The 25467-nt window shown below is 33.0% G+C and overlaps 2 protein-coding genes across 8 annotated transcripts; both read left to right on the forward strand.

Moving 5' to 3' along the window:
- The first annotated feature begins 3986 nt into the window (after window positions 1-3986).
- Window positions 3987-6253, forward strand: LOC147405344 (basic helix-loop-helix protein 80-like). The gene is made up of 8 exons (XM_086432687.1): window positions 3987-4490; window positions 4591-4770; window positions 4874-4939; window positions 5018-5086; window positions 5178-5270; window positions 5400-5564; window positions 5678-5793; window positions 5892-6253. The coding sequence occupies exons 1-7, from the start codon at window positions 4179-4181 to the stop codon at window positions 5762-5764; spliced, it is 972 nt and encodes a 323-aa protein (XP_086288813.1). The 5' UTR covers window positions 3987-4178; the 3' UTR covers window positions 5765-5793; window positions 5892-6253.
- Window positions 6254-18458: 12205 nt separating this feature from the next.
- On the forward strand, window positions 18459-23124 carry LOC147405345 (uncharacterized). Of its 7 annotated transcripts, XM_086433098.1 has the most exons (4): window positions 18459-19408; window positions 21271-21348; window positions 22085-22304; window positions 22931-23124. In XM_086433098.1, exon 1 carries the CDS (start codon window positions 18499-18501, stop codon window positions 19327-19329), a length of 831 nt encoding a protein of 276 aa, XP_086289224.1. In that variant the 5' UTR covers window positions 18459-18498; the 3' UTR covers window positions 19330-19408; window positions 21271-21348; window positions 22085-22304; window positions 22931-23124. The 7 variants fall into 7 exon arrangements, with proteins under 7 accessions (XP_086289224.1, XP_086289222.1, XP_086289228.1 ...); XM_086433096.1 differs by having other exon boundaries at window positions 18459-21348; XM_086433102.1 differs by lacking the exon at window positions 22085-22304.
- The last annotated feature ends 2343 nt before the right edge of the window (window positions 23125-25467 follow it).

The raw sequence follows: 25467 nt of genomic DNA on the forward strand, positions 1-25467 counted from the left end.
AAACTTGTTAGAGGATTTTGAGGTGACTCAATCCCAAAATTTGTCGAGTCAACTTAGAATATCTTTAAGTCAACTCATCAATTTGGTGGAGCGAACTAGAAAATGCACCCAATTAGATGAGATCCTCGAGCAAGTTCTTTCTTTAAATATATTAATTTTTTGAGTTAGACCAACTTTACTATGATAATGAGGAAAAAAGGCTTTACTAAGTCTCATCTGCGTCAAAACACCTTGTGATGAACAAAACAACTCTTAGAGATTCATAGCAAATCTTGAGGTCTTATTTTATGCATCTCGAGATCTTTTTGATGGTGGATGAGGCTTAGAAAGGTCTTTTTCCTTACTATCATAGTAAGGAAAAGTAAAGGGTTTCTCAACTTTTGTAAAGAAAAAAAAAAAAAATAAAGAAATATGGATATTTAGAAACCCTATTATGTTCTTGAGATTAGAAAGTTGAAAGAAATTAAAAGATGGGGTTGAAGGTCAAATTTGAAGGGCAACTTTTAAGGTCGGGGGTTCATATCCATTTTACTTGTAAAAAAAAAGGGTGAAGGGTAAAAAGTTTTATCTAGAAGTTGAAGACAATGCATTTTTAAGAAAAATAAATAAAAATTGAGGCTATTACTAAAAGAACATTTAATAAGATTTTAGGAGAAAAATAAGAATTACGGCTAAAGATGACGGTATCGTCAATTAATTCATTAATTCATAGATTTAATTGACCGATTTCTTAATCAATGACCTTCTTTTACTTCTTTAATATTTTACAAAAATTCAAAGAATTTTGTGAGAGTGACCCTGGCTTGGCCTAACGGTTCGAGATAGGTAATATTCAATTGTGAGATCCAAATTATCTATAATAGCATGCCCAACTGAGTAGTGCTGCAAATTTTCAATGCTAAATATGAATAGCTCAACTGCTAAACGAAAGGATAATATCTTGTGAGACCATTTACAAAGAAGTGGGTCGGTTGAAAGCAGGAAAAACTAATATAGATTATTGGAAAGAATTGCGATCCAGAACGGTGTCTCGTTCCTATAACAATTTTATGTACCTACGTGGTGGTACATTTTTCTTGGAGTTCAAACACATTGGGCTCCGTGCATGACTTGAGAAGAGTCCTAGGTGTTTCAAACTCCAACAATTTGCGTTCCATGTAGACACCTTAACTTTATTATAGGAACAGGAGACACCGTATTGGATCATGAGTCTATTGGAAATTGGGTATGAGGCCTTTTCTACATTTTAAATAAAATATTGAAAAAAAAAATAGATGAAATAAATGGATTACTTGTATAAATGGTAATTTTGTATGATCGGCTGGAATATCTATAGATGCTTAGTTATTTGCACCCAAAACTGGAAGGATAAGGAATTTTCAGGAGATATCTCTGATTCGTATAGAAATTTAGGGTACGTATGATTGCACATAAAAAATTGAGAGGGCAAAATGATTTTTCTTTGAAAACAAAATTTCCAGGTGTATGATTGCACATTTTTTTAGAAAATAATTAGTGTCCATGACGGTTTCACTTTGAACATTTTTCTCACTCCAACCCCTAGGAAAATGATTTTCTAACCTCGTAATGATATAGTCTCTTATTCATCACCAATACCCAGCCACTTGAACTAGAAACCAATTCTTTCTTGTGAGGATGATCTCTACGATGAGGAAATTATCCTAAAAATAAAATCAGCCCAATTTGAAACTTCTAACCCCCATCATAAGTGATTTACAGATTAACGGTACAAATCGATAGTTCATAATTCTTCAATTTGTAAATCACTTTTGATTAGATTATAAGTTTCAGATTGAATTGATTTTTGTATGGATGATCTTCTCACCATAGAGATCATTCCCACAAAAAATTAGTCCAATCCTAAACTTTTAACCCGTGTAAGAAAATTTTTGGCTCCCTAATGTTGGTTGTCAAATGGGATCTATATATATACTAGAGTTTGCCCATCCTTACAACATATGCATTCTCATAAGAGTTAAGGGGGTAAAAGCGGAAAAAAAGTTGGATGGGTATTATTAATTTTTGTTAGGATTAAATGAGTAAAAGATGAAAAACAATAAAATGGGTTAAAGTGGTTAAAAAATGAAATATACTAAAGTTAGAGGGATGAAAAGTAAAAATGATAAAGTGAATTTCATAAAATTGTAGTTTGATAGAATGTTTGTTCCCCACAAAACTATAATAAAGTGGGCCCTATGATTGTATATTATTATATAGATACTATTATAATGAGAGAAAGCGGAGTAGAAGTGGTTCGACAATAAAATTTGGATTCCAAAAATGCCTCTAATTTAACATTTAAACTTCTTATAATCAGAGTCATTTTGGTCAAAAATCAAGAAAATGACAATCCAACATCCCAAAATCATGTTGGTTTATTTTTAGAAGTATAAAAATATCATTTTTACTATGTAATCTTCAAAACCTTCTTTTAATTAACATTTAAATTAGAAAAAAACTCTTCGAATACATGTGTATTTGCACATGCCACCTTCTAACATATACAAAGAGAGAGAAAGAGAATGAAATAGGATGACGTTCCATTTTTTCTCACAATCATTCTCTCCCAATAAATAGAGGTTGAGATTTAATCTCATCACAAATCTCGAAGATAATCACAAATTTCGAGGATAATTTTTAACTTTAGTACTTTTCTTTTCTCTCCTACTTAAGAGTACCCCTTCAATTTTATTGCATTTCCTCTTCTATCTCTCTGTTCAAGAATATCCCTTTAACTTTATAGTCCAGCTAACTTTACTAAGTTAGTAAGGATTCCGCCCTTACCAGTCCTTAGGCTCATCTTGTGGCATCTAAAAACATGATCCAATGTTTTAAGGTATAGAAGGACAAAATTTTATGAAGTTAAAAAATATATATAGTTTTCATCAATGAATTTTAATTTTAAATTTAAGAGTTTCGTGGAAGCTCAACAGCCATTCATTTTCAAAACCCTGGACGAAGCCCAAAAAGAAAAAAAAATGATTTTTTTTAAAGTTGTGATAAATGCACACGGTCTTGGTACACGAGTGATGTGGCAAGGGCACAGAACGATAGATCATTTTCATCGGGATACACAGAAAAAGATGTGTAGTTCTGTGCCATTGCCATGTCAACCACGTATCCAACCGCTTGCATTCATCATCATTCTTTTTTTTAGATATGAGTTTTTCAATGAAATCTAGGGATTGCAGTGTTGGATTTCCATTGTGATAATCCATTTTAGCAAAACGACTCTTAGTAACACTTAAAATATTACCAAGTCAGTAAGGAAAGTGTTTTTCTTAACTATATATATATTGTCTTTCATTTTCTCCTCTTTTCTAATGGAGTTGTAATAAATTGTCTTGCAAAAAGTCACTCAAAATTCATTCGTTGATGTGGCATGTGCACAAAATCATAGATCTTTTTCTTGGGGATACATAAAGAAAAAGATTTATCTCAAAGAAAAATATCTCTGATTCTGTACACACATCCACATCAACGAGTAGATTTTAACTATTTTTTAGTCAATTTATTATTAATCTTTTTAATAATATTCTTCTAATTTTATTATATTTTCTTTTTACCCTTAACTTCAAAGAGAATGCATGATGTAGGCATTGACAAAGTCTTGTTCCTTTTTTGGTTTCGATATTTATCTCTCATAAGGAAAATTTTAAATTTTGTCATCTTCTCTCTTTTCCCTTTTTTTCTAATATTATTACCCACCAACTTAATTTTATCAGTCATGCTGGGGTGACATTAGATTTACTGTCATTCTCACATTTCTAATGTTGGGTGCGTACATAACCAAAGATGTGTTTTCTCGAGAGTAAATCCAATGTCACCGCAGCATTATTGGTGTTACTTTATTTCATCCTTGATGCATGCCCCCCACAAGCATGGGCAAACTCTAGTGTTTGGGTATATATGTTGGGTATTTTAATAATCCAATCTAACCTTCACCAGTTCCTACAGTCTTTTACTGGTCCATGCATATTTATTAACATTTTTGACTGGTCATCTCTCTCTCTCTCTCTCTTCTCCAGCATTACCCTTATATAAACCTCTCTAGTTGCTTCTTTCAAAACCCCCGTCCTTGATTTCTATCAATCCAACTCTCTTCTCTCATTTTCCTTGTTCACCTTAAACTTAATTTCAATCTCTCCATCTCTCACATGGAACCCTTTTCATATCAGCACTCCACATTTCTTCTTGACTCAATTTTCCTTCCAAACACTCCCATTAAGATGTCTAGTTTATTGGAAGGAGAAGATGTCAACACTTCATGTTTCTCTAATTACCCATCTGAACAACCTCTTCAAGAGACTCCAATTGATGTAATAATTCAAGAAAGCAGTTGTGTAGACAGCAGTACAAAGGTTATTGAACTTGATAGTAGTGGTGATCAAGTTAGTCACAAAGAAAACTCAATTGACAAGAAAAGGAAAAACAAAGATGGGTCTTGCTTGACTTCTGCTAAATCTCAGGTAAACTTGTTGAAATTCAACTTGAATTCTTGTAAAATTTGGGTTTTTTAAATTTATAATTATGGGTAGTTCTTAATTTTTCATAGTTTTGTCTATAAAGGAAGGTAAATCAAAAAAGCAAAAGAAATGCAATGTTAGAAAAGAAACAGTGGAGAAGAAAAGCAAAGCCGACCATGAGAAGAAGAAACAGGACAAAGGTACTCAAGAGACCCCAACTTGTTACATTCATGTCAGAGCAAGGAGAGGTGAAGCAACAGACAGCCATAGTCTTGCAGAAAGGGTACTTAAAAAACTAATAACACACCCCATTTTACTATATTTATAGACACAAACCTCCTCATTATACCCATTATATCATATTTCCTTGAACTTTGTTTTTTCAGGTTAGAAGAGAGAAAATCAGTATGAGAATGAAGTTTTTGCAAAGTTTGGTTCCTGGTTGTGACAAGGTGAATTTCAGCTTAAAATCAATTTCCTTGTTTTTTTTTTCTTTGGGGGTCTCATGTGGTTTGATTTGTGATTAATAGGTGAGTGGTAAGGCCCATATGTTAGATGAGATAATTAACTATGTACAATCCTTGCAGTATCAAGTAGAGGTAACAATAATTCTTACAAGAAATTTTGATTTAAAATCTTCATTTTGACATATAAAACATTACTAAACTAATTTATTTCATTATTTTTTAGTTCCTCTCCATGAAACTTGCTTCTGTGAACCCAATGTCCTTTAATTTTGCGGAAGACTTGGATGCATTGGATGCATTTATGGTTAAATCAGAGGTATTAAAAATCAAACTACTTTTATTCCATCTCTCTCTACATCCATAATTATCTTTTGTTTGCTTATGTTGCCATGCTTTCATTTTTCTTCTTTGAAACTGATGGGTTCTTTGTTTTTTTCTAAAACAGAAATTAAACAGCTTGGCCTCACCATTGTCATCTATGCTCCAATCCAACCCAACCCAACCCATAGATTTTGCTGACACAACAACTACCCTCAGCACAAGAAATAACTACAACAATTCAGTTTCTGTTTTATATCAACAAGGGCAGAGTCCCAACAACTTCTCTCAGGTATAATAAAATACCCATTCTACCCTTACAACTTTTCTTGCTTATAAACTTCAAAAAAAAATAAAATAAAATATGAGAAACCCATCTTATAACGAGCTATGCATCCTTTTCAGGATAATGAAAATCTCTTATGGGATGTGGAGGACCAGAGACAAAAATTTATTAATCAATGTGGGTTCAACATGTGTTCTTTCCATTAAAATAATAAAAGCCACCCAACTAGTATCTGGTAAGTCCTCAAATCCCTGTCTTGTTATATATATTATATTCATTTTATTTTATTCATTATTTTTTATTAATGTTTTGGATTGGATTCATATGTTACAGTTTATAAGGAGATTCAAAAGCAATAACAACAACAGCCACAGAGAATGAAGCCAAAGAAGCCCACTTGAAATTAAAGCATTTGTCCTCAGTATCAGTTCCAATGAAGTTGTGGGCTGCTCCTCTTCAAAGCTCTGATTCAAGACCAATAAATTAAAAAGGGGTCTTCTCTTTGACAAAAAAAAAAAAAAAAAATGAGAATAAAAGCAAGGGAGGAAGAAGAAGAGGACGCACATTGCCGACCAAATAAAACCAAATCTTTTGTAGATCCTTGTTGCCTGTCCAACTGATTCCTTCCAAGAGCTTGTATTAGTTAAAGCTATGTAATAAATAATTATAATAATAATTAAATCATTTTTATTGTTATTTTTTTTTCTTACCATTTTATTTGAGAGCTACTATTGGCACCCCAACTTTTACTTATTACATCTCCACTTAGAATAATGAAAAATAGGTCAACGGATAAGAATAAGTAGAAGCTAGTTAGGGTGCCAATAGAAACTCTCTCTCTCTCTCTCTCTTCCATTTTTAGGTTTCTATTTCTTAGATTTAGGATTTTATTTAGGCATGATCGTAAGTGTAAAATGTGAACAACTGTTAAAATTGTTTGAATGTGTTATAATGCTTTGTAATGTTGAAGTAATAAGTTGAACCAAACTTTTGTAACTTTGAATGGTGTGTTTTAATCTTTAATTAGGATAGGACAAAAAATTGAGTTGTGCTGGAGTGACTCAAGATTGTACCTCATATAGCACATCTTGACATGAAATTGTGCACGAATCATAGATGCTTTTTGACTCATATCTCGATGAAAATTATCTATGGTTCTTACATAGTTACACGTCAGGATGTGCATTATGAGGTATAATCTTGAGTTCACTTCAGCATTATTCTAAATAATTTAAGAAATTAGAGTGTGATAAATAAAAATTGGGTGTCAATAACCCCTTTCTTTTATTATATTTTCTTGTAACTTCTAGTGTTGTTGTTTCTAGAAACTATTGATTTGATTGGTCATGGAATCTTTGTATGCTTGTATTGTGGTTGAGGTTGCTGAATTAAGTCTCTACACACCTTTGTAACTATTGTGGGCAGAGAGCATCTTTTATAAAATCAAGAAATTTTTTCTTGCCTTATAGAGCCTTACATGGAACCATTCATTTGGCCTTAATCTCTGCAGGTAAATTTCACCTTTTTGTCTTTAAGCAAGTTATACAACTTTGTAGGAGAATCAAGTATCTTAATAATATAAATATGTTCCCTAGGTTCTTACATTAAAGTATCTCTAGTCATTATGTTCTCTTACCTTTGAGACCCAAAGGGTTCAAGGCACAAATTGAGTTGACTGATTAAGGTCTGAGTCATTGTTGTTGGAAAATTTTTGGAAGCAATGAGACAAAGAAAAGAGAAAATTTTCAAGATTGAATCGAGATTCGAGAAATATCGTTATCTTTAAATTGATATTTTCTCTAAACACAAAATTTATGATCACTAACGGATTATGGGAAAAGTTGATTTTAGAGTATAACTGATCTAATCTGAATTTTTACGATAGATTTGTTGAATCTATTAAAATACTGATAATATTTTGATAAACTAATATAATTATAAGAAGAATAAGATATGATTTACAATTGTATGGGTGTGTGAATGGTTGGGCCAAAACAATTTCAACAGTTGCCTTTCATTTTAAAGCATTTAAAAAGAGTCATGAATTTTGGACTCAGTTTTTTCGCTTCATCATCTACTCGGCTGATGTGGTAAGGGCACATAATCATAGATTGGTTTCCTGAGTCCGAAAATCATTAGTCATTTAAAAATTCTATCACAATTATAACTCAAAATCAAAACGAAGATGACTAGGGATTGAGAAAAATCTGAGTCAGGCTGAGTCAAGTTTGAATCAAAGTATCAAACCATAGCTAATATCAAGTCAAGGGTGAGTCAGAGTCAGGACCAGAATCACATCGGTAGTTGATAATGGTAAAAATAAGTTATTTCGGGAGACTTGCCGAAGACTTGTTCCCATTTATTTTGTTGGTAAGCTCATTTTTAATGAGATTAATAACTCAATACTAGACCATCAAGATCGACTATCACAGCTTCTTGACGGGTATCTTGAGGTGGGATTGTCACCTTAAAAAAAAAAAAAAAAAAAAAAAGGAGGGGAGGGGGGTGTCAACCTTCCAAAAAGTTCTCTTTAACTACAAATTATCTTATTTTTACGAACATCAACAAAAATGATGGGAAACAAACTACTTTTTGGTTGTTAAAGGACCAAATCCAAGTAAAAGAGATTTCCTTCTTACACTTTATGGAGATTTCCTCACCTATGAACGAGCATTCCTATCATGATTTTAAAACTTGTTTTGACATTTGGTCTCACCCATGCACGAGATCAAGTCATCTCGGACGAGATATTCAATTTATTTAAATAGTCTTGGACGAGATTTTAAAAATGACTTAGAATTAGGTTAACCCATGGCTTTAAGATGACTTGTCACCTCGTCTTGTAGGTGGATGATACTGAGACAACTCGGATGAGATTTAAAACCATGATAGTTCTCTTTAACTACAAATTATCTTATTTTACAAACACCAATAAAAATGATTATAAGACAAACTACTTTTTGGTTGTTAAGGGACCAAATCCAAGTAAAAGATATTTCCTTCTTACACTTTATGTAGAGATTTCCTCACTGATTAAGAAGCATCCCTATCAAGGTTTTAAAACTTGTTTTGACATTTCATCTTCGTCGATGAACGAGAACGAGTCATCTTGGACAAGATATTTGATTTATTTGAGTAGTCTTAGATGAGATTTTAAAAAATGCCTTAGAATTAGAATAAACCATGTCTTTGAGACAACTTGTCAACTAGTCTCGTTGGTGGACGATACCGAGACAACTCGAATGAGATATAAAACCATGATCCCTATACTCACCTAGCAAATAAAAAAGAAAAAGAAAATTAAAAAATTAAAAAAAGCATCCATAAACTCCTTTAATACATCCTCTATTACTATTGCATACATCCAAGTTTTTGTCTAGATTGGAAGGTTGGGGATTTTGTTCCGTCCGTATGAATTATGAATTTTTGCCAAACGAAAGGATATCATCAATTTCATCAAAGCAGTATTCCAAAGATTTGGATTGATTAGACAAATCCTCTTCCACTATTCAATTATGTTTGGAGTCACGTCTTTTGCAATTATAATAAAGACAAAGTTGATAAAAGTAATGTAGGTGAAAATGGGCATAGGACGATCTCTTTTGTACACCTTTCGATGGTCTTCTTCTCACATTTTGCATTTCATTCTTCTATCGATGACAAGATATTAGCCTTGAAGGGATGCCCATGGGGACACACGTAGATGTCAATCAATTTTAAATCCATGCTATATGAATCACATTGGATTCATACTTATTGACTTAAATAAAATTAGAGTGAACTCTCATGATTTTGAGTGATAAAGACTTCACTAATAGATCCCATAAGGTCTGGATCTCATGCACCCAATGTGGAGGATTGAACAGTTGAATATATGCCACGTAAGCCACAATTTAAGGAATTAATGTCTAAAATATCTTAAATTATGCCCCTCTAGAGATCTCCTTTTTAAAATTTCCTTGTATTGTGACTTACGTGGCATGTATTGAGGTATGGGAAAAAGTTTTCAATCCTCATACAATCTGAACTCAGATCCCATATTACAAGAGCCCTAATAAGATTACTATATTTATTATTATAATTGAGAGAAGAGTGGGTATTGTTGACTCAAAGCCATATGAATTAATTTCTTAAATGACCAGAGTATTCTTGGCTCTTACCGCTCCTATATCAACATAAACCAATTAAAGAGTCGTAATAAAATGACTTGCTAGGTGGCATACTCAAAAGACTCCATGACGTGACAAGTTTGGGTACCGTAGATCTATACGCCTCTGGATACACTATTGCACTTCCCTATAAAAAAATGTATCTCAAAGGGGTACAAAATTACTATTTCCGAACGTCATGGAGTCATTTGCGTATGCCACCTAGCTAGTCATATTATCAAGACTTTTAATTAAAAGGTAATTTAGATATACCCCTTTACATTTTGGTCAATATTTGAGATACATGTGTTTCAAACTAATGACATGCCACCTTGACCTTAGTCTTAACTTGCCTAAAACCAATTATCTATAACCTCTTAGTTATTATTATTATGTTTTTTTAACTTTATCTTTAACGAAATGTTGCATCTCCTTCAACCTTAAAATGAGAGTCATGAATTCATCAGGCGGTTAGATACGCGGTTGATGTGGCAAGGGCACAGAATCATAGATCATTTTCATCAGGATGCACAAAAAAAAAATGTGTGATTCAGTGCCCTTGTCACATCAGTCACGTATCCTACCACGTACTAAGATCACATGCATTCATCATTATTTTTAAAATAAAAATTAATCGAGAAAAATAATGAATGAAATTGTGTACTATAGGCCGTGAAAATTAACGGGATATATAGAAGCCACTATCACAACTCGATGGTAAATTGAAACCGACAAGACAATGACTGACACCACGGTAAAGAAAAGACTTTAATTATAGTCATTAATTACAATAAGATCTTTATAAACAAACAAAAAAAAATTCTAATCTTTAATTAATTAATCCAATCTCTTAGGTTTAAGAAGATCTTGAAACATTGGAAAATCTTGGCCATCGGCCCCATCTTTTCGGCCTTTTCATGAGGTTCACACTAGAAAACAATTGAGTGGTCAATGACAAAGACAAGCCTCTCTCACTCTCATATTTTTCGGTGGTGAAGGGATATGAGGGGGAGTTGTCAAATTCATTATCGTCTGCAATATTAGGATATACGGATAGGGTGGGGGCCACATTAGACATGGCTGTGGACCGGTGGTGTTGCCTTAGCTTGCGGCTGGTGGGGGCCACCTTTTCCATCGGTTTGTCCATTTGTTGAGTCGAGAGAGAGAGAGAGAGAGAGAGAGATGTGTGTGTGTGTGTGAGAGAGAGAGAGAGATGTGCAAAGCTGCATGCATGCATGCATGGCTTGATGTCTGCTGCTACCATTAAATTGCATTGTCTGCTTGGTCTGTCAAGACTGAAGGTATGTCAAATAAAGAAGATTCACAAACTAAGAAATATCACATTTATTCAATGAGTTCTTCACCTTCACATGTTGTTCGTACCTAACGTCGGCTCTTTTGATTTTATGATACTTCCTTTGGAAGATATGATATTGAACATATTCTTGAGTAGTTTGCATTGGTTTCTGTGAAAATTTACTACGATGATCAAATTAGTAATAATTTTGATTTAAATTAATGGATATTTTATATTTTTTACTTTCAATAATTTTTTATTTATAGATTTGAGATCTTTGATTGTAATTTATGTTGACTTGGACACATTATTTGTAGGAGAACTGCAAGTGTTAATTAGTATGAAAATTACTTTTTCACGACTATCATGGTATGTCAAATTGTATTCATTCACTCTAGGTAGATGTGCAAATCCACTTGTTTATTATAATAGAAGGCAAATCAAAGTGAGTACACAATCAATTTTAAAATATGACAGGATATCTCAAATATTCACCAAAACAAGGAGGGTTTTATCTAAAGAGTTGTGCTGGTGTAACATTAAAATTGATTTCATTTGGGACGTCGGTGCACAATATGAAAAAAGTCCATATTCGACGGTCCAAAACAATCGAATTTCATAAAATTTGATGGACTAAAAGGTCGAATTGACATCGAATTTTTCATTGTTAAATTTCTTTTTTTAACTGGTCAAAACCTTCAAATTAATGGAGGACGGGAGAAATTTGACGACTCTAAGTCGTTGAACATGGAAAACATCAAGAATTTCGACGACCCTGGACCGTCAAAATTCGATTTCTAAAATTAATGATCTGGGCCCGTCGAATTTTCTTATTGAATTTTCTAATTTTCACGTAATAGTATATACAAAATCATAGATGCTTTTATACTCATATCTTAATGAAAAGCATCTATTGTTCTATGGACATATCCATAATAGCAATGTCTGAAACGATGTTAATTTCAATGATCCTTAGCATTTTCTTTGTCTAAATCACCAAAATATTTTTTTTTGTTGAAAGATTGACCATGAACCAATAGTTTATGGTTATTTGGCCAAAGATTATCCGGTCAGTGTGGTAAATTTGGGAGGATAGGTATTTGTTACCGACTCCATTTACATGTATCTAGACATAGTGCCTGGGCTGTGGAAAGATGGATTAGACACTTGATCCCCACTTGATGTTATGTTCTTTTCAACTTTATTAATGTTGGCCTATATAGAAAAAAAAAAGCTCTTCTTAACATCATGAAACATACAACTCTAAATGCTTCTTAATACATGAGCAAGTGAAACGTATCAAATGTGTTGCCGACAATAGCTATTGCCAATCATCTGCATTTGTAAATTATTTGAAATGTTTTGAGTCCAAAATTTATTGTTGCTTGCCGACCATCAGGAAATCTCTGGCATAATCATTTTTGGAGGGCACACGTTAAAGTGCAATAAATACACATGGGAAATTGAAATTTAGGGGTATTTTGATAAAAATAATTTTTTTAAAGGATATTTTCGGTACAAAATTCAAGTTCCCAAGTGTATTTATTGCTTTTTAACGTGTGCCCTTAGGGCACATATTAACAAGACCCATCATTTTTTGTTCATAGATTTTTTGCAATGCAAAAGTTCTACATTGATTTTGTGTTAGAATAAAATGTTAAAAATTAAAAATTATTTAACCTCATCTCTAACCTCTTATAAAAGATTTATGATTTTTCTTGCTAAAAATCCATCGTCTTCAACTTATCATATTTGATTCTTGCGATTTGAAAGTTGAAGAAGATGGTATTAAGTTTGAATGTGAGAGTAAAAGCATTTACCTCAGAGATTGAAGATGAGTTTTTGAGAGAAAAAAAATTACGAGGTTGAAGATAAGGACATTTAGGCCAATTTTTGTTAGTGATACAATAAAAGAATGCGATCAAGGGATGGATATATCTAAATCATCCGAAGAATTATAACAATTTTGTAATTTTATATTAAAAGTTATTATTTTATTATTATCATTATTGTCTTTTTGGGACGACACTGGACCCTAAGGTCACCCTACAAATGTTTTTCAATGTATAATAGGGTAAATCAGAAGGCTAATTTTGATCTCACGATTGGAGATATCAAACCCTTTTCGCCAGTTTTACCATTGAGCCAATCCCTTGGTGGTGTTTTTATTATAATTGTTATTATTACCATTGAATGATCATTTAATTAAGCTTTAATTATTTGAAACTTTATGTTGTTGTGTGTAAGCTAGAGGTCATAGTCAAGTTAACTTTTTAATAATTTGTGGCACTTTTTGTGCTGCAAACCATTTTCTAAATTTCTTAAGAATTTAGATCTTCTATGAGAACCTTTTATAATGCCAAAAATTTGTATCTAATCACCAAATGATTTGCAGTATCAAGTAGGACCATAATGTTTTGGACTTTCGTTATGTTGCATTTATTATGTTGATGCAAGCTCATCTTATAAGAAAAACTATGTAAAACGTGTTGAGGCACCTTATTGGAGGCACAAATTTGCTGTTTTTAGAACGAGAAAAAAGCTTGATGTTATCTTCTTTAGAATACTTTTTTCCATATTGATTGGGACCCCTAAATATGATCAGATATACTATTTAATGAACGTAAAAATTAATCAAATCTAACGACACGAAGTCTTAAATCAAGTTAAATGTTGATCGAAAATCCACCAAAGTCCATCTGTAAGTTTTTTTTTTTAAGTGGTGGTCGTGGGGTGGGGTACGGGGGCATTGGTAAATCCATCTATATGATTATTGAGCCCAAAAAATGTTTCACAGGATGTTAATGCATGAAACATTTTGGATTTTACGGATAAATTTGTATTTTTAACGAAAGCCTATATAAGATTCCCATACTTCCATATGCAAGGAGCTTTCTTCAAACTCGACATCAACATCCTATTGTAACGATAACATATGGATGGCAAGATATTCCTTATGGATTTCTTGGGAAAACTTGATCCGTAGATGTTCTTTATTGCTCCCTTGAAAATCTGTAGTTCTTAGGAAAACAATTGAACTTGCTCGGCATGCAAACTTAGCTTGAATACACTTGGTGCCGGGCTTTACTGATCGAGTGAGCACTGAGTGGACTATTAGCCAAGCCAAACGAACTGGGATTGTTGAGTGGAATCATACTGTAACAAATCGTACCAAGGTAGAAAGATCACAAGAGTGCAAGCCAATGATAAATATCACTACGTGAAAATTGAAAATTTTGACAGGAAAATTCGACAGGCCAAAGCCCACGAATTTTAATAATCAAATTTCGATGGCCCATGACTGTCGAAAATTTTTATGTTCCCTGATATGACAGCTTAGAACCGTAGGAAAAATGAAAATGTTGATGTCTTGGCCCGTCGAATTTTATGAAATTTGATGGCTTTGGGCTATCAAATATGGCCTTTTTTCATGTTGTGAATGTCAGGTTTGGGATAGAATTTCTTCAGCTCAATTAAAAGGGATTTACTTAAGGTCCAACATGGCCTTTAAGGCACCATTATGTATAGAGTCGTGCTAGGGTGACACAAGATTTACTGTAATTCTCACAAGTCTGATGTGGAGATGCGTATATAACCGTAGATGGTTTTTACTCGTATCACGAGGAAATTATAATGGAATGATATTTATGGACTCTACATTAAATTTTTTTTTTTGAAATGTGTCAAAATAAATTTTGAACTTTAAAATGTTGGACGCAATGGCTAAGGCATCCCTTTAAAAAGGGGGAGGTCTTGACTTCAATCTCCCTCATTGATTGTGTTAAAATAAATGTTGATTAATATTTACTTAGAATTGATTCAAATAAAATTAATTTGATTTATTTTAAAATGATATTTGAAGTTACTTTATGATTGGTGTATCTTTTTGTTAAAGTAAAAGTAAGTATTTTTTATTTAGAATATTTCTATTAGTTGATATCTTTTCACATGGATTGAAGATTGTAAAGGTACTTTTTGACTCATTTTTTCAAATAATTTGAAAATCCCACATTGCATTCTAAATTTCTTAGAGGGATTTTTAAACTTATAAATAAGAACCTATTATCAACTTTCTCTTCATTCCAAAGACTCTCTCCTTGAGAGCTCTTAATGATTTTTAGCTATATGAAAATTTTAATAATTCTTTTTTATTATTATATATATATATATAGTAAGAAGAAAGAAAGAAAGAAAAAGAGAGAGAGAGAGAGAGAGAGAGAGAGATAAAAAACTTAAGGTGGACCGTCCAAATTTGGATAAGCACCAAGACCGACCCCCAAAAGGTGTTGAAGGGGCCTATAAGGTGCCTAACGACTTTTTGATCTGAATAGTTGTCTAGTGATTCCAATGGGTTTCATACCTATTGAGTTTCTTAATCCATTTACGAATAGATGTGACTTTTGAAATTGTTCTCTATTTATAGATATCAATTTTATTAAAAATAAATAATTCAAATTTTCTACAAAAAAGAGACATTCGTGTATCCAAGATTCTGTGTGACAGATTTTTTTAAAATAGTGCAAATTTTGATGAAATATACAATTGTGATATAAAATTAGGCTTTGTTGTATCCTGAAGACAAGTTCACTAGCAACTCATCTGCATCTTCGTGTTTAATCATAATGTGGGCATCTGTTATTTATAAGACAACATAGATTACTATAAGACAACATAGATTACTATGTGCCACAAAGAAATTTTCTTCTTTATTTTCAAATTCTATTTATCTAACAGGTTGTCCATAGAGATTTATCCATGTTTACTTAATATGTGTGATTTGTAGGGTATTGCATGTACCCATGGGATTTTGGCTAGATAAGATGCTCTAAGAGCCCAGTTGCCTTGCCCCTGCTAATCGGGCCTACGGGTCTGGAACTCGAACATAATAAAATAATAATAATAAGGTAAAACAGGATAATGACTTTGACTTGGGAATCACAATAAGTTCAAGAGGAAAATAGGTTCAAATCCCAAAAATTATGAGGAAAATCAACAAATTTAATCACAATCATATTTGATCAAGTAAAAAATCAAAGACATTTGAAAAAAGATGCTAAGAAGAGAGGAGAATAATCTCAAGGTACAAAATATAAGTAAACTAGATAATTTTGAGAATGATTAATTCTTGTTAAAAATTATAATTACCCTATGAGTTTACCTTAGACATTGAATCGAAGTTTCTTTAACTGGTACCACACATGCGTAGACATGAATTTTTGCAGGTTTAATTATATTACCTAGTCATTTAACTTTTTAATGAATTTTATTTTATTTCAAACAAATTTTTTTAATTACTTTATTTCTATTATTATTGGAAGAATTATCAACTATTTGTAAAAACAATCCATCAGTTAATAAATACTTGTACATATTTACAGGCACTCCCCCAGTTATTCCTTGTGCAACAACTCTTTAGCTAAATCAGTATGAATCCTTATTTATTTATTTATTTTTTAAATCAATCTTTTGCTCAAATTTTTTTAAAATTTTATGGAAGTGACTGAACTCATAAAAATTTGAATCCAAAAATTCATTCAAGAACTATTTTAAAAAAAAATCAATTTCCAGAAAAAAAATTTCTTTGGGTAACGTTTCAGAAATGATGAAATTTCGAGTTCCAACAATTGGAACTCGAAACTTTTCTATAAAACTTATGCTGATAAATTTTGTTTAGTGAAATAAGATGAAGTAAGTTTCCTCAGAAAAAATCTCATTTTTTTTATATATATTTTAAATTTAAGTATTTTTAGTCAGATTTACAAATTCATGTGTCAAATTTGTTTGCTGAAGATTTTTGTTAGACACCCAAAGTTTGACTAGAACTTTTAACCTTGTAGTAGGATTCGTTTTGACCAAAATTAATGAAATAAAATAGTCTCTTAAGCTTTTAAAAATGGTATGGTGGGTCCAACCAATCATATGTGGCCTATAGATTTTAATCTTGCGAATGATGTGTTCTAAGGGCATGATTGTGGTCAAAGAAATCAAGTCTTGGATTAGCTAGAAAATCCAAATCAGTTTATCACACCCCGAAGCTCGGGTCCCAAGTCGGGCCAATCATGGAAAGTGGGACAAGTCCAGGTAACGGATTTCGAGGTGTGACATGAACATGAATAAACATGTTGACTTCTTTCTATATGAAAGTAGCAACTTTGACATGGTATAGTCACACTCAACCACATTCTACATTGAGGGATAAGGCATCAACTATGCTTAAATATTTTGGCCCCGTGGATTTTACTAACCTGAACGATTTGTTGGCCAAGATGAAGCAAGGGACTTCAATTGTCATAGGTTATGAAGAGGAATTTGAAAAATTATCAAATTGGGTTGAAGGATGAATAGATCGCACATTGATTAGAATCTTTATTGACTTACGTGATGAAATCGGCTAAGAAGTGCTAATGTTCAGGCCATCTATACTCGATGACATGATGGGAAATTGTTCTGACTTCGACATGCATATCAATTACTCCCGTGATTGGTTATCAATGAAAAAATCAACACCGAAAATCCACTTGAGATGATAACAATACCCACACAACAAATTTCAAGTGACGAGATGAAAGTTTGATGACATGAATTCTATTATTACTGTGATGAACATTAAACTATAGACATTGATATAAGAAGATGTAAATACATTTACTAGAAGGTAGGGATGAAGTAGACAATAAAAATATTCCAATTGAAATTACTTTTCCACCACGAGGACATGGTTATTTTATATTTATTAGGATTCCATTATAAGATTAATTTGATAGGTATTTTAATAAGAGTGGAATTAGTAAATTGTTAAGGTAGGACTCTTTATTCATAGAGGGATATATGGTCTTCACTCGCTGAATACTTGACTGAAGTGGCACAGGCATGGAATCATAGATCTTTTTTCTCAGGATAAACAGAGGTACGTCTTTTATGGAGATGTGCAATTGTGTATCCCAAGGAAAAATCTATGATTCTATGTCCATACCACATCAATCGAGTATTGACCAAGTGAAGACTTTGTAGTTAGAAAATCATTATTCTTATTTAAATTGTAGAGATATTTATCGAGCAAATCTATCTGTTGCAATTTTATTATAAAAACTCCCCTACTTTATCGAGTTTCTTATATACACAAACCTTATGTGATCATGCTTTTGAATGCTACAAATCGATGTGGTTAGAATCCACTCTAAGGTATGTTAAGTAATAAATTAACTATAAAAAATTAAAAACTTATGACGTGGATCTCTTTCCAGGCTTTGCTCAGTAACGAACTTGATAAAGTGAGGTTTGGTGAGTAAGGAACTTCATAAAGCAAGGTTCTCTTAGAGTTGTCCAAACTTGAAGGGTGTTTTTGTAATAAAAGTGCAACAGTTAGGACTGCCGTGTGAATCTATCTAAATTGTATTGGGTTGAGCACTCGATTCTCTCTTTTGAGTGAACTCGTTAGTGACCAGTGCCCTATAACACCTACGCACCACCTCGTTCACTCAGTCTCACAGACGAGATGACAGAGCCAGAGCTTTTCGAAGGACCCATTAATGGCGGAATATTCTTTTGTGGAACCTCATCTGAGAATCTAGCCCCATCTTTCGCTTCTAAGCGTCAACGTCGTCCTAGCGTTCGATTAGGAGACATAGGCGACCAATCATCAACCCTCCTTCATGAATCTCACATTAGCCGCACCAAAAAATGGAACGATTCTTCAACTAAATCGTCCAAAACTCGACCTCTCACGAACTTGGTTAATGGAGGCGATACGGATACCCTTGAAACCCTAGAAATTTACGATCCTAAAAACCCTTCAGAGGTTAAAAATCGTGATTTGTTATCGTTTGGGTATCCAAGATTGAAGAATTTGAAGTCCAAGAAAGGATTAATGATGAAAAGAGTAAGATCGAATTGGGTTTCTAAGGTGGATGAAGGAGAAGATCGAAATGGGAAGTTTAGTGGTGAGGATGGCGGGGACGAAGAGGGTTCCGCAGTGAGCCCTCCGAAGGAACACAGCCCAGATAACCCAGCTGTCGAATTACGCCAGAATTCATATAGGGAACATGAGAATGAGAAAGAAGAGATTTTTTCAGGACAAAGGAGATCGATTAGGGCTAGGGTTTCGTTGAGTAGAGATTTTGATGCGGTCGAATCGGATGGGGTTTCAATGTGGCTCAATAGATTAGGATTAGCTCGATATGTGCCAGTTTTCGAGATACATGAAGTGGATGAGAAAGTATTACCTTTGTTGACATTGGCTGATCTTAAGGATATGGGGATATATGCTGTTGGTTCGAGGCGGAAAATGTTCTGTGCGATCGAAAAGCTTCAGAACGGATTTTCGTGAATTTTGAGATAAACTATGGCGATTGTAATTGCTGGAAATCTTGGCCATGGTGGAAATATTCGAATACATGCCCGAGATGGTTCGTGATTCAACCTAATTTTTCATCACGTAAAAGTTAAAATTACATTGCTTTTTGTATAGTTATATATATCTAATGCACTTTCTTGTTAAATATGTTTCTATAATTTTGCTGAAGTTGTTTTAGGAAATGTAGAGCTGATCAATAATGGTACTGATGAACGAATAGAGAATGTGATGAATAATGAAAGATACAATCAATAAAAAACATTCTTTTTGTACATAACTTGAAGGTTTTTCTTCTGTATCGTTACGTTTAGTTGTTTTTGAACTATTTTCTTGTAATATAATGCACACACGTTTCTGATTAATCTGTACTGGCATAGATGCTAAGCTGTAAATTTTTTTGTCCAATCAAGCAACCTATTGTTATTGATTTTCTCCATTTCTTTGCATGTTTTCTTCATGATTTCTGTTAATTCTTTGAAATAATACTAGACTTGGCTTGATTATAAAAAATAAAAGATAGAACACCGACTTTGCGCGGTGGGGAATGGAGGAACATGATTTATTTAGTCAACCCCAAATGTTTGGGGTTGTTGACCACTTTCATTTCCATAACCTTCGGCATAGTGACCAAGTCGGGATTCAGGAAATTCATTAGAGTCGAGATCCCATACGGTGTCCTGTTTCTATAGATAGGGTAGGTGTCTACATGGCACAATACGATTAGAAATAACACCTTGGGCTGCGTGAACGTCTTGATTAGGAGCCCGAGGTGTTTTAAACACCAACTAAAGTGTGCCACATAGACACCTAACCTATTTTATAGGAACAAGACACCGTATTGGATCCTGAGTCAATTTAGTAAGGGAAAAGATCGAAAAAAATAAAATAAAATTACAAAATATCATATTTAAATATAATATGAAATTTTATTTTTCAAAGCTTTGTGAATAAGTCAGGATTAAATCGCTGATTGAAAGAATTATGAATTATGAAATTACAAAATTTCATATTTAAATATAATATGAAAGAATTATTTTTCAAAGCTTTGTGAATATTAAAGCTTATTTTTTCAAACACAAGGCGGCTAACTTGTGCAAGCCTTGAAAGGAAACAAATTAGTTTTGTTGCTGAGGCTGCAAGAGCCTATACCCTGATTTATCTGAAACCTGATTTTTCTACTACCCTTTATTCTTATTATACTTTGTGCCATTATGTTATACCCCTAAAAGCACATATGCCATAAGTTAACCTTGTTCTGTAATCTACTCAATGACCTGATTTCCAAGAGGTCTACGCAATGGTGTCGAACAAGTTCTCACTAGATAATTAGTGCACCAGAGTTCACTGATTGTCTTCAAAAATGTTACTATCCACTTTATTGGAGTTCTTGAAGCCAATAAATTTGGAAAACACCTTCAAAGTTATCATCTTTAAAAGCCTTGTCATTCTAACAGCACAATATTGCATTCTGTTTTGATGTTTGGTCGACCAAAATAATGAGATGAAGCCGAAACATTATGAAATTCTTTTCTAAAAGAATTTTCTCGGCCCTCTTTCATTTTCTATGTGAAGTGTGAACTCAATCGCTTAATCTCCTCTTTCATGGACCCATTCATTCCAAGATTGCTTTCTTTATTTGTTTAGTTATGCTTGATAAAATCTTGATTATTGATCATTCTAGAAGTAGAGGATGGCCCATTCCAAATAGATGTGTGCTTTGCAAGGCAAGCGAAGTGATCACCTTCTTTTGTATTGAAGATCTGATATTCAAGTGGAGAGATGCCCTTTTTCAAATGTAGCTGAGTGGCTATTTTTGCCCTCTTTTTATTTATTTATTTATTCATTTATTTGTATGAGAAGATCTGCTGCTTCTATTGATTTTCGTATCTTTGTATTCTTCTCTCTTCTTGGTAGATCCCACTTTTCTTATAAAAAAGATGCTCACTCTCGTATAGAGCAAATATTTTCAAGGAAGGAACAACCCCATAGCATGTGAGTCAGCATTTTGTTCATTAAGTACTTTATCTGTAATATTTCAAGATCTTCAAATACCTGTTTTTTCATAGAAATCTTCTACAGGGCTCTTGAATCAACTTGTTCACCTCAGGTGTCTAAACTTTGTCTATCAGTGGGTTCTCCTTAACCCTAGAAAGGTCCCAAGAAGTATAATATAACATATTATTTATTGGAACATAATACCTCTCAACACTTCTATCAACTTTGGAACAAAAAATAGCGAGTATCTTTATTGACTTTTAATTGTTTCTGTTTGTGACATTGGGAGAACATTGAGACGGTGAATCCATGATTTCTGTCTCATAGCAGCTGCAAGACAAGGTTGTGGAAGTGATATAAAAGCTTGTTTCCAAGTACTTCGAGCAATCTGTTGTTCTTACCCAAAGTGTGGATAATTTGGCTTTTTCATAATCTGTACCAACCAGTTTATGTTCCCCTTGTGACTATAATTTTGAAATTAACATCTTTTAATATTGTCTGTAAGCATCGTACCATGGTAATTGAGGGTAAATAGAGCTATCATAATATGTTGGCATATTTATTTATTTTTTGGTTTGTGCCTTGTATAGTATGTTACTGTTTTCGTTCATTTTAATCAAAAGAATTTGTTCATCAAAACCATATAGTTCCATCCCACTTCTGCTTCTATTGCACACACGTATCTTATTTAAAATTGAGCTGGTCCAATTGAAATTTTCTTGTTTATTTGTAGGTTCAAGCTCTGATGACTCATGTGAAAAACACATGATCCTGACCGTTTAAACTCAATATTCAATGGTTGAGATTTATCCTCGGGATAAATATCCCGGGATACTCATAAATCCTAACCATTGGATTTCTTGTTTGCACGGTCAAGATCACGTGTTTTTTACATGAGTCATCTGATCCCGACCCTTAATCTTTTATCAATTGTTCTAAAAGATATGCTGAAGGTGAGGCTTTTAGATTAAGATGGTATTTTCTATGTTTTTACAATTATCTCCAATCTTTATATTGCATTCTACAAGGCATACACACAGTTCTGACTTAGCGGATATGTCGGAATGATCCATGCCCACCATTTCACTATGTGCCAGGTGTTTATCTGGCTTGCTAAAACTTTTAAAGCTTTGATGTTCTATTAGTCCAAGAAATTCATGGAACGTAGAGATTCTTTGAAAATTAGGTGTTTGATTGAGATTGCATCATAAATATCGAGGCATAATTTTAACTTTTTTTTTTTCTCTTTCTTTTGTGTGCTGCCCTTGGTTCAGATTTGTACTCTATTTCCTTTGGCCATATATATGTATAATCTGTTTTTATTGATTTTAAAAGGTACATGGTGTGCGCAAATACGCGTTCACGTGTGCCTTGAAGGTTTTGACCATGCATGCAAGTATGCATTTCATTTAGTTGATCATAGTTCGTCATTATTTCGCCTTACCACTAGTGTGTGTGGGTTGGCTGCATGAATCCTTTCCCACAACGTAATTAGTTCTATATACAACTGTTTCTTTGCCTAATAATCTTGTCTAAATCTTTTTTTACTGACTTCAGTTATTTGCTTTTTGGCTTGCAGTTTGCCCCCTTGGTAGCAATTCGGAATGTGGCAAAAATTCGATAAATAAAAAATATCCAGCATATGCTTTATGTGTATTATCCATTTCATTTCAAAAATTCGAAAATAAAATATTCGGTAATATGATAGAGATGATAAAATTGGTAATGATGATAATGATTGTAGTGATAATGAAGGCATTAAAGTTATTGTTCCATTGGTTTGTAAAAGAAGACCAAAGTTAAGTGTCAAATAATTAGTTTGAAGAGATATCATTATTATTTAAAGAGTAGTGATAATTTGATGCCCCTCCCTGACCTATGCCCCATCATAGAATCGTAGATCATTTTTCTTTGATATACAAGAAAAAGATTTATGATTCTGTGCATTCTGAGGCAAATGATTTACGGTTCTATGATGGGGGCGTAGGAAAGAAAATCATTGTTTTTATTTAAAAGATGAAACAAACATTTGTCATCTAAAAAAGTGGATTTCTCCAAAGTTTCGAAGCATGGCCACTTCATAGTCGAATTTGTGTTGCATGTTACAATTTACAAGTTTAACACTTTACAACATAAAACAAGTTACAATACCATTTGGTTTTTTTTTTTTTTGATCAAATTGGTTAAGACATAAAATTCGTTGAAAATCATGTTTTATTCTTTTTACTTAAAATTTGTGAATAATTCAAATTAATCCAATAATCCAAAGAATAATACTTTCATAAAAAAAGAAAAAAAAAAAGAAAAATTCATTAAATAAATGGGAATTTGGTAACAAGAGCTTAGAGTTTTCGGCCTCCAACAAAGTACTCACTAGACATTGATATCTGTTCTTATTCTTCGTCAAAAGTCCTTATAGCTCGGGAACAATTGCCTTAGATGATCACAGATGCTTCAGGTTAGGGTAACTCGATGTCGTTGTAATAGAATCGGCACAACAGCTAGACTGCTTGACCCTTGTTATCAATTCGGAATATGGCAAAAATTTGATGTGTGAAAAATTCGGGTTTTGGATTGCAAAAAATTCATCTAAAATCTGGTAAAAAATTGATAAATAGAAAATGTGCGGTATATGCTTTGTACGTGTAATATCCTTCTCATTTCAAAATTTTGGTAACATGTTGGTTACGATGAAATTGGTGATGATATAGTGGTGATAGTGAGGGCATTGAGGTTATTGTTCCTTCGCTTTATAAAAGAAGATTGAAGTCAGAGGACAAATCATCTATTTGAAAAGTTGAAGTGTAATATCAAATAAATGTAGAGGGTCATATCATTATTTTTTTTAAAGATAAAAGGGACTTGTCTCACCTAAAATGGAGGATTCCTCCAAAATTTGGAGGCATGGCTGCTTCAAATTCGACTTGTGTTACACGTTGCAACGTACAAGTTTACACTTTATAACATAGATGAAGTTACATTAGCATTTTTTTCAACCGAGTTTTATAAAAATTCGTGTTTTATTCTTTTTTAACTTAAAATACGTGAATTATTCATAATAGCTCAATAATTAGAAGAATAATACTTTAATTGAAAAAATGAAAAATTCGTGAATTTTTCAAGAATTAAACGGGCGATTGCAAACAAGGTGCTTGGCTGTGCTGCATGACCCATTCACAGCCCAGGCATCAATGGATAGGTTTGGGTTAGACTTGGATGAGTCCTTCACCAGCCCTGAAAAGGTGGGCCTTAAGTAGGTTAAGACCAAATCCTACCCTAAATGGGCTTGTGTAAGATTGGATTTTACTAAATATAAATTCATGCACCTTTCCAAGCTGTTTAGAACCATTTGATGCTACGTTTCGTCAAAATAGGAGTTCAATCTTCATCTTAATTGAAAAATAATTAGAGATAATAATTATTTATTATAAAATCATACATCTAACTATATATGATCTAACTATGTATGATATGCACGTATACAATAGTATTAACCTAGGTAGATTGTACATCAAATAATTATTCACATAAAAAAAAAAAAAAGAATTATGAGACCGGCCGTATGATCATTTTAATATTAAATAGCATGGCTGATTCAATAATTTTGGCAAAACATATTTGGTTCAGTAATTTCCTCTATCAATCTTAGGGAGCTAAAGCTCTCTAAACATCCGCAGTGGGTGGGTGGGTATGTAGGGGGTGGGGTACACTAAATGGTCAAATTAATATAGTGGCTTGTGTCACAACCTTGTCAATGCTGTATTGGGTGGACATGAAAAGGATTGCGGAGATTGAGGGGTTGAAGTGGAGCCGTCACGTGACAATGTGAAATGGCAGGGAGAAGTGTGAGGGGTACACACTAAATGATCAAATAAAGCAAAATTTCTAATTAGTAAATAATAATAAAAAAAAACAAAACAAAAAAGCTATAATGACTTGTGTCATGACCTCGTCAATGTGCTACTGGCTGGACATGGAAAAGATTGTAGAGATTGAGGGATTGAAGTGGAGCCATCACGTGATAATGTGAAATGGTAGGAAGAAGTGTGATTAGTCCCACATCAAATATGAGAACGTTTAGATCCTGGTCTATAAGGACAAATTAAATCATATATA

The sequence above is a fragment of the Akebia trifoliata genome, chromosome 3, assembly GCF_017979445.1.
Source record: "Akebia trifoliata isolate Shusen 1 chromosome 3, ASM1797944v1, whole genome shotgun sequence".
Classification (NCBI taxonomy): Eukaryota; Viridiplantae; Streptophyta; class Magnoliopsida; order Ranunculales; family Lardizabalaceae; genus Akebia; species Akebia trifoliata.

What these genes read in the sequence shown, in the direction of transcription:
- LOC147405344 (XM_086432687.1), top strand. Translation starts at nt 4,179, where the DNA reads ATGGAACCCTTTTCATATCAGCACTCCACATTTCTTCTTGACTCAATT. An exon ending in TGACTTCTGCTAAATCTCAG is followed by an intron (nt 4,491 to 4,590) that starts GTAAACTTGTTG and finishes TTGTCTATAAAG; the next exon opens with GAAGGTAAATCAAAAAAGCA. An exon ending in GCCATAGTCTTGCAGAAAGG is followed by an intron (nt 4,771 to 4,873) that starts GTACTTAAAAAA and finishes TTGTTTTTTCAG; the next exon opens with GTTAGAAGAGAGAAAATCAG.
- LOC147405345 (XM_086433096.1), top strand. Translation starts at nt 18,499, where the DNA reads ATGACAGAGCCAGAGCTTTTCGAAGGACCCATTAATGGCGGAATATTC.